General features: G+C 38.0%; 1 protein-coding gene and 1 long non-coding RNA gene across 2 annotated transcripts; both read left to right on the forward strand.

The window, feature by feature from the left end:
* Window positions 1-509: 509 nt before the first annotated feature.
* Window positions 510-2,874, forward strand: LOC116457563 (large ribosomal subunit protein uL14-like). Its single transcript, XM_032136840.2, has 2 exons — window positions 510-617; window positions 2,401-2,874. Exons 1-2 carry the CDS (start codon window positions 570-572, stop codon window positions 2,821-2,823), a joined length of 471 nt encoding a protein of 156 aa, XP_031992731.2. The 5' UTR covers window positions 510-569; the 3' UTR covers window positions 2,824-2,874.
* A 165-nt stretch (window positions 2,875-3,039) lies between these two features.
* Window positions 3,040-4,103, forward strand: LOC131381883 (uncharacterized). Its single transcript, XR_009210910.1, has 2 exons — window positions 3,040-3,107; window positions 3,751-4,103. It is a non-coding gene; the product is annotated as an uncharacterized LOC131381883 (long non-coding RNA).
* Window positions 4,104-14,085: the final 9,982 nt, after the last annotated feature.

A 14,085-nucleotide genomic window follows, 5' to 3' on the forward strand; every position in this document is an offset into this window, starting at 1 on the left:
ACCTTTATAAAAGAGTTCTAGGTTGAAGGGAGCTAAGGAGCAGCCTCTTGGCTTTTGCCATGTGAGGGCAGAGTGTTCTTCCTTTACAAAGGACGCAGCAACATGGTGTCAATTTGAAAGCAAAAAGCAGCCCCCACCAGACACTAATCCTACAAGCACCTTGATCTTAGACTTCCCAGCCTCTGTAACCATAAGAACTAAATTTTTATTGTTTAGAAATTACCCAGTCTGTGGTATTTTGTTATAGCAGCACAAATGAACTAATACAGGCCTTGTCTCTAGAGGCCTCAATATTTATTGTAACTTCCCTTGGTCTGGGTCCCACCTCTCTAAGTAGAACCTTCATTAAATTATATTTATTTGAGCAAAGTGAGTTGAATTCTATTTCATGTCAATAGCCTGACACAGGAGCTCTGCACATTGTGACACTCAGAACCTTTGGCTCATGAAGACTCATCTCAATACATGCTTCTATGATCATCATGGCAGGAGAAGAGAATACAGTAAATCGTGTATCAGCTCTTATGACTTCCTCTTAGAAGTGACATACTCATGCTTATGGTTGACTCATGGAAGTAAGACATATATCCACATCACTTTTCAAAAGGAGCAGAAAGGTACATTCTTACCATTTTCTTTGAAAACATAGTGAACAAGAACCCTTATGACTCTGATAGGACTACCAAACAGCACAAAGAAAGGCATTAGAACATGAAAATGAATACAATATTTGAGACTGATGGTCTGGTATGACATGAATGTCACATATATGCTGGGATTAGATGGAAACTTTTGTTGGGGTCAGGTTGGTATGAGCTATTTGTGCCATGCCAAATTTGTGTGATACCATTTTGTAAGGTTGAAAGGAAAGCATAGGAAAAGATATATGGAAAACAAAAGACAGGATAATGTCTATATTTTAGAATATTTCTCACCATTCAATCATTCTATCCTGTGCATAGATTCTTTATAGAGTATATGAAGGGAGGTTATGCAACTTGATTGCACGTAAATTAGAAAAGTAGCATGCAGGGCTCATTATTTCAGAAACTTGAATGTATATTAGATTGTGATAATAAATTATATGATTTTCTATATTAGGCAAAGGTTTCTATAGCATAACTAAAGAAGTTAATTGAATGGATCTAGTTAGTATTCAATTAACACAGCCATAACATAATCCCAGTGTCAGAAAACAAAACAAACAAACAAAAACAACAAAAAAACCCACAAGATTGTTTGCAATAGAATTTATTTTCTAAAATGTCCCTGGATAAGAACATTGTTTTAAAATAGTCTATCAAAAATGTACACATAAAGCAGCATAACACAGCAGATTTAAAATTTTCCAGCTAATTAGTAACTAATAAAACTTCTATATAAATCTATTAAAATAAAATTGGATTGCCCAAAACATTACTAAATAATTCTTAGATAAGGACAATATTACAATGCACAAATAAAATGGCATAAAATTCCTTCATGCCATGAGTGATTTAATTTAATTATTGGCTCTCACATACATGGCTGGAGTATCATCAATCGTCATAGATAACATTTTTCTAAGTCACCAAAACTAATTATAGTCAGTAATCTCTATTCACCGAGACTAATCTCTACACTACATTAAAAATCAATCTATTATATAGTGTCATGAAGGTCTGTTGAGCGTAGTGTTTTTTTATAAACGTCAAAATTCTTTGTTGATTACCTGAATGCTTTACACAGATTTATCAAATTGTCTAAATTTGCTCTTGTAAATAAATAATACACTGATGATTGGTATTTGATTTTTGTGTTAAGAGAGCAATTCTACACTAAAAAATATTTTATAAAAATTGCCACTCATTGTTTAGATTATTTTTGAATTAGAATTATTGATAAAAGGGGAGTAAACTGAAATACAATAGGGAAACGCTGGGCAAAGGCAGAAGTATGGTTGACGTGACAGATCCTATTCCAACGGTTTTTTTCTATGCTCTTTTCTATACTGTGTTCAGTTAATTTTAAGATCGTATCTACATCACAGTAAACATTTTGTTTCCCTTAGTTGACTCTTCCCCCAAGTACTTGTATAAATCAGTTCAAATTAGATATTTCATGTTCATAGAATTTTAGACATAAAGAGACTGTGGAGATTCATTTACCAATGTAGAAACCGAGAAAAAGTTTAGGCATCAAAGTTACCCTAGTAATTAGCAGCATCATTACAGCTCATGTTTCCTAACTGTGTTTGTTACAAAAATCCTTTCAGCAAACCACAAATAAACATTAAATGTTTACAATTATACTCATACTGAAACATGTTTTCTTGGCTTAAAAGAATAGTATAAGATATACTCATGATATCCCAGTGTCCTTTGAATCAACTTCCTTTTTTTCTTCTTTCCGGAGTTCAAGATGTCAAAGCGAGGACGTGGTGGGTCCTCCGGTGCGAAATTCCGGATTTCCTTGGGTCTTCCGGTAGGAGCTGTAATCAATTGTGCTGACAACACAGGAGCCAAAAACCTGTATATCATCTCCGTGAAGGGGATCAAGGGACGGCTGAACAGACTTCCCGCTGCTGGTGTGGGTGACATGGTGATGGCCACAGTCAAGAAAGGCAAACCAGAGCTCAGAAAAAAGGTACATCCAGCAGTGGTCATTCGACAACGAAAGTCATACCGTAGAAAAGATGGCGTGTTTCTTTATTTTGAAGATAATGCAGGGGTCATAGTGAACAATAAAGGCGAGATGAAAGGTTCTGCCATTACAGGACCAGTAGCAAATGAGTGTGCAAACTTGTGGCCCCGGATTGCTTCCAATGCTGGCAGCATTGCGTGATTCTCCAGTATATTTGTAAAAAAATAAAACAAAAACTGAACCCATTAAAAAGTCTTTGTTTGCAAAAAAAAACAAACAAACAAACAAAAAAAGATATACTCATATAGTTCTTTTTTTCAACTAGATTTACAAACTGTTAATATTTTGCTATATTTGTTTTATATCTTTAAGTTCTCCTCCTCCTCCTTACTCTCTCTCTGTTTTTTCTTTATACGCAGGCACCTTTTTTTCTTTTTATAACCATTTGGAAGTAATTTCAACCTAGATACTTCATCATACATCTCGTAAGTATATGGGCATTTTCTTCTGCATTACTAATATACCCTTATCAGATTCAAGAAATATAATTTTGCCATTATTATATAATCTAACCTAGAGTCCATATTTTCAACATTTGTCTCATTGGACAAATACTTTTTTTACACTTTTTAATTCCAGAGCCAAAAGTCACACATTTAATGATCAAGTTTCTTTAGCCTCCCTTAGACGCTCTACAGCTTTTCTGGGGAAAACCCTTGTTGGGTTTTGCCATTATATGGGCTGTAGAAACTAAGCAGTATTTATGTTTATTCAATTATTTATTTGGAATGAAAATTGTGTATATTTAAGGCATACAACATGATGTTTTGATCTACATAGTAAAATATTTACTACAGTCAAGCTAATTAACATATGCATCTTCCAACATAACTACTTGTGTTTGTGCCTCTGTGTGTGTGTGTGTCTGTGTATGTGTGGTGAGAACATCTGAAATCTACTCCCTTAGCAAATTTCCAGTATACAATATGATATTATTAACTTTAGTTATCAAGCAGTGCATTAGATCTCTAGAACTTATTTTTCCTACCTAACACTTTGTATTCTTTGACCAACCTCTCTCCATTTCCCCCACCTCCTCTCCCCTTGTAACCACATTATTTGCAATAGCCAAGTTATGAAAACAACAAAAGTGTTCAAATGGACTAAATTGTTCAGTCACCTGGGAATAAAAGACTCATCACTTAGAACATAGGGAAGAGCTAGCTCTTCGTCAGTGGATAGAGGAATGCTCTGAAATGCAGAAATACTTACTATGAAGATAAATAAACTCTCTCTCCAAGGAAGAACTATTGAGAGGAAAGAGAAATTCTAGGAAGATCAAACCATTGACTTTTTCATTATTTCTACTGCTGGTTACACATTTTGAGAACAAGGTATCTTCTCTTTGATAATCAATATTTAAAAAATAACAGCCTAGACATACTTATTGTAACAATAGAAATAAACAAACATTGAATGTTTCTCTATGTGCCTTATATTGGTTAATTTTAATCACATCCAGATAGATACAATAGGACAAGTGATATGGCCAAGATCAAATAGCTATCAAAGGTCTTTGCTAAGAACTGAAATTTGGAATTGTTCAATATCTTATATTTTTAATATACTGGTCAAAAATATATTTTATTTTTAAAAGTATATTATTATAAGTTAGAAATACTGTAAAAGTGAAACAATTCACTGTTCTGTTTTCTTTAATAGATAAATAAAAGATATCTTAGATAAATCCTTAAGTAGCATGAAAAAAAGAATTAAGACCCCCTTGTAATCCCAGCACTTTGGGAGGCTGAGGCAGGTGGATCACGAGGTCAAGGGAATGAGCTGGCCAACATGGTGAAACTCCGTCGCTACTAAAAATACAAAAATTAGCTGGGCGTGGTGGCATGCACCTGTAGTCCCAGCTATTTGGGAGGCTGAGGCAGGAGAATTGCTTGAACCTGGGAGGTGGAGGTTGCAGTGAGCCGAGATTGCGCCACTGCACTCCAGCCTGGGTGACAGAGTGAGACTCAGTCTCAAAAAAAAAAAAAAAAAGAATTAAGACCCCCCGCCCCCTGCCTTAATTTTTATCATTGGCTAATCTCTGTGACAGAGTGATACAATAACCATATTGGTATTGTTACTATCCCAATATAATTCATTTTAAGCAACCTCCATGCAAATGGGTCATATCTGCCACTTGGTAATTGAAAACGGATTTGTAAAGAAGCTAATGCTTAAGTCACTATTCACAAATAATTACTAGCATTAAATGTAGATTCTTATCTGTTGTACTCAATGTTAAGTATGTCTAAGAAACAGACTTCTTCTCTGAAACTGAAACTAAATAATCACATTGTATCACCAGTGTTAAATACAAACTCCACAATGAATAAGAAACCTTTGAAAAATATATATTATGTCTTCATTTCTGGCAATTAACACCCAAATTAAACTATGTTACCACAGGTAGCAAGATACTGACATGATAAAGGTTTATGTTTACCTGTTTTGTTTATGCTTACCTGTTTTACATTGCTTGGTTTGGTTTGTTTTATATAACCTTTCTCTGGCTACAGTGTATTTGAAGTTCCTTTAGAAGTCTGGGCCACATACGTTTAAAAAATAAACATAAGAAAGAGAATAACCAGAAGTTTATAGTCACTATTTACACATTATTATTATTTGCTTAATGATTTAAATAGGGTAAATTTAACAATGGCTATTACGCAAATAATCTGTGGCTGAAGTAGTAGAAATTGAAGGATAGCCAGTTAACAAATATTTAACTACACAAGTTCAAAGAGCATTTGTAGTAAGGAGACTAAAGGGAGGATACGTGTTTGTTATTCCCTGAGTGTGTATATGGTGCCTCAGAAACTGAGACATTATAGGATGGTTAAGCCTAAGGATGCTAAACCTATACTTTGTGAGTTCATCTTTTCAATTCTGCCCCTTTCTATGTGACCTTCAGTAAATTGCTGAAGCTATTTGTACCTTAATTTTCTTCTATAAAATGGAGATGATAGTATCAATATCTATCCAATGGGGTTCTCATATCTCAGTTCATTAAGTATGAAGACGAGTGCTTGACACACAATAAACACTTTATCATTACAGTATATTTTCTTCTTTAGACAACAGCATTTGACAGAGTTCCATTTAACACACGGAATAAAATGCTCTGATGCCACTTTTTTTCTTCTTCCAATTTTTTTTTATTCTTTTTTTGAGATGGAGTTTCATTCTTGTTGCCCAGGCTGGAGTGCAATGGCACGGTCCTGGCTCACTGCAACCTCTGCCATCTGAGTTCAAGCAGTTCTCCTGCCTCAGCCCCCCGAATAGCTGGGATTACAGGCGTGCGCCACCACTCCAGACTAATTTTATTTTATTTTTTTTTTTTGTATTTTTAGTAGAGACAGGGTATCACCATTTTGGCCAGGCTGGTCTTGAACCCCTGACCTCAGGTGATCTGCCTGCCTCGGCCTCCCAAGGTGCTGGGATTACACATGTGAGCCACCATGTCTGGCCTGTAAATGAATAAAATTAACAGGAAAGAAACAGAGGGAACCTATCTGATAGCCTTTGCTTGGTAGAATTACATGATCCATTGAATTTATTCCAAACTGATTTATCCAACCATGAATATGCTCCTAGTATAGCAACACACTCTGGAGATGCACAGAAAAATATAATGTTGGCTTTGCCTTTGAGAAAATTACAGTGGTAAGCTAGACAATAAATCTATGACTATTGTGTGATTAAATAGTATCATAATGGTAAGCAAAAGGTTGCCGTAGGAGCAGAAACTTCTTTTTTTTTTTTTTTTTTTTTTTTGAGACGGAGTCTTGCTCTGTCGCCCAGGCTGGAGTGCAGTGGCGCGATCTTGGCTCTGTGCAAGCTCCGCCTCCCGGGTTCACGCCATTCTCCTGCCTCAGCCTCTCAAGCAGCCGGGACTATAGGCGCCCGCCACAACGCCCAGCTAATTTTTTGTATTTTTAGTAGAGACGGGGTTTTACCGTGTTAGCCAGGATGGTCTCAATCTCCTGACCTTGTGATCCGCCAGCCTTGGCCTCCCAAAGTGCTGGGATTACAGGCTTGAGCCACCGCGCCCGGCCCGAGCAGAAACTTCTTAATCCAGGACAAGATGAGTTTTGCGTTTTAGAAGATAACTTTGGGAAATGGGGGACTATATGGAAGAGAGAGCATGTATGAAGATAGAAATGTCACCAGGAGAATGATGCATGAATAAAGATTAGAGATGATAGTGATAATTGGATTGTTATTGTTTTGATTAAGAGGACTCTCTGAATGATTTAAAAGATACGAAGGAGGTAAGATTAATGAGAGTTGGTAAGTAATTGTTTATTTGATATAAAATATAAGGAATGGGAAAGCATCAAGAATGATTCACTCTTCTTCCATAATTAATTGCATTTTAAAACAGAATTGTTTTGATTCCTTTACTTTAAAAGGAAGATAAACTATTCTTAAATTCCAATTATAATTATCCCCTGGAAATACTAACCTGAACTATTCATTTTCTTTTTGATATTATTCTTCTGAAATCTCTCTATTAAATAGGGAGATTCTAATAAATATCTTGATTTATTATTATTATTTTGGTGTTTTTTTAATAGGCCTTAATTAATTGTGAGGTAAAATTTAAAACTGTCATTGAGTGCCTGCCCATTTATATAGGGCTTTGCAGTTCTGAAATCATTTTCACATGTGTAAACCAAGTAAAAATATTGTTTTGATATTAGATATGATCCACTTAAGTTTTACATATAAGACTTAATGTAAGAAAAGAATAATTCTTTAAAGTACCTTGAAAGCACATTTCTCATTTCTAAATTGAACCATGAACTTAATAACATGGGCCATGATATACCCTGATAGGAATTAAGGAAAATGAGATAAAAAAGACAGTTCATTCTTGCTAAAGGAAAATTAAAATAACACTTACTGTATATCACTTTCTTATTTTCATGACCTATCTCTTACATAATTATTAGAAGAGAATATTCATCCCATCAGACAAAAGACAATTTAGCACCATAATGATACTACCTCCTCAGCATCATTAGGCTACTTGATAGAGGATATGATTGATGCTTATATATACTCATTAACCACAAGAGGTCTACTTAAAATAGTAGGAACAAAATTCTGTTCACTAATAAACAGAATTGAAATAATGGGCTATTAGTTTAGCAGTGGTGAACGGATACTTGGAAATGTAATTTCACTTGATTTAGTGTAGTACATGACTACTCACTGACAAGTTCAGAATGCTATTAGGCCAGTTAATACTATAACCTGAAGTCACTTTATCAGAATATGTATTTTTTCAAATAATATTATCGACTAAAATAGTTATATATAAAGAAGAAAAAATATAAAGTTAACCTTTTGAAAGTAAGTTCGGTAATGTTAAGTGTTTCCACGATCTATTCCTGTGATTATAATAGACTAGAGAATTATAATTTTCATTTTAGAAAACTGGAATCATGCTGTAAATTCTATAAATGAGATATCTTAAATCTTTTCCTATTATTCAGTATTAACCAGTATTAACCATGAGAGGTAAAGCTATCTTTAAGAAGGTCAAAAATGAATATTTAACCTATCCACGAGAACATCTCAGATGAAAAATTTAGTTCAGATGGTCTATTCTTTTCTTTTAGAAATATTTGATAATACTAAGAATTGATCTGAAATTTCTTTACAGCTCTAAATAATTTAGATAAGAACTTTTGATATTTGGGGTTCAGTATGGCCAAAAGACAGCACTTTTAAAACTCTGCAGCAGTAAAACATCATGAATTTAATCCTGATAAATTAGTGTGGTTCTCCAACATTCATCCCTTAGAAAAATACAATATTTAAACCTCCGTGATTATTACTCATGTCAAAATAAACAGTTACTTTCTACCTGGATAGTCAAAACCATTAAAAATCAAATATTAACATGGCAAATAAGAATCTATCACAGGCAATGATTGTTTCACTGCACAAAAACTACAGGTACACATATCTAATATTTATCACAGTAAGTTTGTGGAATGAATATTTTAATTCCTTTTTTACACCGGAGTAAAGGTAGAGGTAATATTAAGATGTTAGTATAATCAGAGGTTGAGAAAAGTTTCCCCCAAAAGAATCAACTAGATGTAGAAAAAAAATTTTTCTCCACCTATTTATAATAAACATTTTGAAAGAGCTTCAAGGAAAACAAATTCTCTTGTATTTTGGATTTTCCTTCATAGAAATAGCTCAACTGTTATGATTGGCTTAGGATAACAGCGTGGCATACTAGAATAGAGCCTAATAGCCTTGAATTTAAGATACTACTTGCCCGTGATCCTTGTTCAAATTACTTAATGTGTCTGCAGTACAGATTTGCTTATAGAGCTTGTGACACTGACACGGATAGGTCGTCTTGAGCACTAGTAGATGAAAGGTATGTAGACTCTGGGTGTTAGGCCTGCATATTAGGGTTCTCTAATGGGACAGAACTAATAGGATAAGTGAATATATGAAGGGGAGTTTATTAGGAAAAGTGACTCACACCATCACAAGGCGAAGTGTCACAATAGGCTGTCTGCAAGCTGGGGACCCAGGAAGCCACTCCAAGTCCCCAAACCTCAAAAGTAGAGAAGCTGACAGTGCAACCCTCAGTCTGTGGCCAAAGGCCTGAGAGCCCCTGACAAAGCACTGGTATAAGTCCAAGGGTCCAAAACCTGAATGTAGGGAGACCCCCGAAACTATTGCTACAGAATAAAAGACAAAATGCTCCTGATTATTGTAAATACAAAATTGCATGCAGGATAGTGTAAAGACAATGCCAGGTTGGACTGCTAGAACGAGCCAACAGCACGTGATGTGCTTCCCCCTGCAGAGAGCCTATGAATGCACGTGCAGTCAGGAGGTTTCACATCGCCAAGATTCCTATCCCAGAAAAGCAGATGTTCATAGCTCTGGGAATGGAATGCGACCCTTGTGGAGAGCTTATAAATGGATGCACGGGGGGCGCCTGTCCATATGGATAAGATAGGGCTATAAAGGCCCTCATCTTGCCGTGGCTCTTCTAGGCCTCTTTAGGGTTAAGGCATACTCCCTTCTGAGAATTTCTGGTCTAACCGGTTGTCTAGCTTCATGTCCTGTTTCCATGGATTGTTTGTAACCAGCTTTTGTTGCAATTGTTACTGCTGATTAATATCTTGCTAATCATAGGTTATGGAAAGATTGTGTTTCTGTTTTAAGGTTCTGTTTAAGGTGATGCACACACTATATTGTAAATTCTTATCTCTGTATACTGTACTTCTATATACAAATGTACTGTACTTCTACATACAAATGTTATGTTAAAGAATTACTTCATCCCCATGTGACCATCTCACCTCATAATCAATTGACCCTAAATCCCTCAGTAACCTACCCCTGTCCTCACTAAACTTAATAATAAATGCTGGTATATCCAGTGCATTGCTGGCACCGTGGGACCAGAAGGCGGTGACCCCCCTGGACCCAGCTTTCATTATCTTGTGCGTGTCTATTATTTCTCAACCTGCTGATCCGCCTGAGAACAAAGAGAGAGCCCCGTTGCATTGCAGGCTGCTGGTCAGATCCTGCAATACCTGAAGAACTCGGAGTCTGATGTTCGAGGGAAGGAAGCATCCAGTACAGGAGAAAGATGGAGGCCAGACGATTCAGGCAGCCTAGGCCTTCCATGTTCTGCCTATTTTTATTCTGGCAGCTCATTAGATTGCGCCCAACCAGATTGAGAGTGGGTCTGCCTCTCCCAGTCCACTGACTCAAATGTTATTCTCCTTTGTCAACATGCTCACAGACACACTCAAGAACAATACTTTGCATCCTTCAATCCAATCAAGTTGACACCTAATATTAACCATCACAAGTCCATCCCTTGTCAACTTGAACCCATACACATCTCCTGAAATTATAGATATAATCTTCAAATAAAGACAATAATAAGGTCATAATTATGCCTAACGTAATCCAGCTATCCTTCGTACAACCAGAAGCACACTAATCTTTAACCTAAATGCTATTATATAAAGTTAACAACACTTAAATGTTGATATGAAGTCAATAAATCTTATGTCACATGATAAAGAAAAAGGAAAGGAAATAAAATGTAGATATTTTCTTAGCTCAAGTGTATACATTCACAAACATGTTCTTAACAAAATAAGGAGGAAATACTCAGGACAATTACCATCCTCGTTTCTGCAACTGGTCACATGGTCATAGCTGGTCTTGATGACTACCTTCTACTACTCATTCTGTACTCCCTTTGCCTTCAGCAAGCACCTCTGCAGATCGTGGTTTTTCACCTGGTGGAGCGACCCAAACCTTCATTCCTGAAGAGTCTGGGCCATTTGTAGTGCTGCCTTGATTGGGTTGTTGTAGTTTTCCATTGACCTTAATCAGAGGACATGGTAATACTAAGAGATGCCCTAAGGGATCTCCTGTATTCCACGCATACTCTTTCTTAAATCTATTGTGGAGCAGTAGACTGATTTCGTTTTGATAGTCTGGGTCAGTCACCCCAGCCAACACTGTAACTCTCTTCTTAGCCTATTGGCTTAGAGGTAGGAGGAGCCCAAAGTGACTAGGTGGCAATCATAACTTCCTGTTTAATGAAATCACAGTTGTGTCTCCTGGTGGCAGCATTTCTCCCTCTGGAACTAAAACATCTATACCAGCAGGATGTAATGTCACAGAAACAGGAAGCAAAATTTTGTTAGTGGATCACTAGGGGTGATGGTGAATAGTGCCACTTCCACTTCTACCCCTTGATTACTGGACCCATGAATCCTGGCTCTGGAAGAAACAGTACTATATATTGGATGCTGATTCACAATATACACAAACTTCTGGAGAATTTTACCCCAGCCCTTCAAAGTATTGGTACCTAGTTGAAATTGTAATTGTGACTTCAAAAGGCCATTCCACCGTTCTATCAATCCAGCTGCTTCAGGAGGATAGGGAACATGGTACGACCAATAATTCCATGAGCATGAGCCCACTGCCACACTCCTTTGGCTGTAAAGTATGACTGTCTTGGTCAGAAGCAATGCTGTATGAAACAGCATGAAGGTGTATAAGGAATTTCGTGAGTCCATGGATAGTAGTCTTGGCAGAAGCACTGACTGTAGTGTAGGCAAATCCATATCCACAGTAAGTGTCTATTTGGGTGAGGACAAACCTCTGCCCTTTCCATGATGGAAGAGGTCTGCTATAATCAAGCCGCCACCAGGTAGCTGGCTGATCTACCCAAGGAATGATGCCTTATTGAGGGCCAAACCAACCACTTCAGTGTTGGTCTTTGCTGCTGGCAAATTGGGCACTCAACAGTGGCCATAGCCAGCTCAGCCTTGGTGAGTGAAAGTCCATGTTGCTGAACCTATGCATAACCTCCATCCCTGCCACCATGGCCATTTGTTCATGGACCCATTGGGCAATGACAGGGGTGACTGGGGAAAGAGGCTGAGTTTTTGTCCACAAAACGGGTCATCCTATCCACTTGATTATTAAAATCCTCCTCTGCTGAGGTCACCCTTTGGTGAGCACTCACATGAGACACAAATGTGTTCACAGTTTTTGACCACTCAGCTATGTCCATCCACATACCTCTTCCCCAAATTTCTTTGTTACCATTTTTCCAATCATGCTTCTTCCAAATCCCTCACCATCTAGCCAAATGACTGGCTACAGCCCATGAATCAGTATATAATCACACATATGGCCATTTCTCCTTCCATGCAAAGTGCACAACCAGGTGCACTGCTCAAAGTTCTGCCTATTGGGAATATTTTCCTTTACCACTGTCCTTCAGGGATGTCCTAGAAATGGGCTGTAGTGCTGCAGCTGGCCACTTTGGGGTAGGCCTTTGTCTTCTCTTCCTCTGTCAACTGATCATAGGGAACTTCCCATGAAGCCATTAGTGCAGGCCAGGGGAGAGAAGGCAGGGCAGCAGGAGTGGGGGCCACGGGCACTTGAGCCACTTCCTCAAGTAACTTACTTGTGCCCTCAGGATCTGCTTGAGCCCAATCACATATATGCCACTTCCATTTTATGAATGGAATGCTGCTGTGCATTCCCCACTTTATGGCTCGGTGGGTCAGAAAGCACTCAGTTCATGATAGACAGTTCAGGTCGCATGGTGACCTGATGACCCATAGTCAAACATTTAGTTTCTACTGAAATCCAGTAACAGGCCAAAAGCTGTCTCTCAAAAGAAGAGCAGTTATCAGCAGAAGATGGCAGGAACTTGCTCCAATATCCTAGAGGCCTCTGCTGTGAAGGCCAGCCAAAGGCTCCAAAGGTTCCAAACAGCATCCCCATCTGTCACTGACACCTCAAACACCGTTGGATCTGCTGAGTCATATGGCCCAAGTGGCAGAGCAGCTTGCACAACAGCCTGGACCTGTTGCAGGGCCTTCTCCTGTTCTGGACTCCACTCAAAACTGGCAGCCATTTTGGTCACTCGAGAAATGGCCCTGAGTAACACACCCAAATGAGGAATGTATTGCCTCTTGCAAGTGGTGAATCAAGAGTATTAAATGTATTTATTTTGCGTTAACTTTCTAAGCAGTTCACACCAAGGACCATCAGTGTTCTCCATACTGTTAGAAGTAGAGTTCTAGCATTTTTAGGTCTAATTATATTAATGAGCCAAGTCCAGAAACCCCAAAACTAACTAAAGAAATCCATCCTTAAAATTATGTTTATCTAGAACCACTCCTGGTACCAAAATCTGCATTAGTCAGGGTTCTCTGAAGAGTCAGAACTAAAAGGATAGATGAATATATGAAGGGGAGCTTATTGGGAGAATTGACTCACACAATCACAAGGTGAAGTCCTATAATAAGCTGTCTGTAGGCTGAGGAACCAGGAAGCCAGTCAGAGTCCCCAAACCTCAAAAGTAGGGAAGCTGATAATGTAGCTTTCAGCCTGTGGCCGAAGGCCCAAGACCCCCTGGCAAATCACTGGTATAAGTTCAGGAGTCCAAAACCTGAAGAACTTGATGTTCAAGGGCAGGAAACATCCAGCACAGGAGAAAGATGGAGGCCAAAAGACGCAGACAGTCCAGTCCTTCCATGTTTTGTCTGCTTTCATTCTAGCTGCTCTGGCAGCTCATTAGATGATACCCACCCAGATTGAGGGTAGGTCTGCCTCTCCCAGTCCACTGACTCAAATGTTAGTCTCTTTTGCCAATACCCTCACAGACACACCCAGGACAACACTTTGCATCCTTCAATCGAATCAAGTTGACACTCTGTATTAACCACCACAGCCTGATACATTATAAATAACTTAAAATGCATGTGGAGGGGTTTGCCAATAAAATGCAGAAATTATAGCAGGCACCTTTTGCCAGTAATAGGCTTGTCCTCTGCGATCACTCCTCTTCCTCTCAATGAATACCACCCG

This window comes from Hylobates moloch, unplaced genomic scaffold (genome assembly GCF_009828535.3).
Source record: "Hylobates moloch isolate HMO894 unplaced genomic scaffold, HMol_V3 SCAFFOLD_18, whole genome shotgun sequence".
NCBI lineage: Eukaryota > Metazoa > Chordata > Mammalia > Primates > Hylobatidae > Hylobates > Hylobates moloch.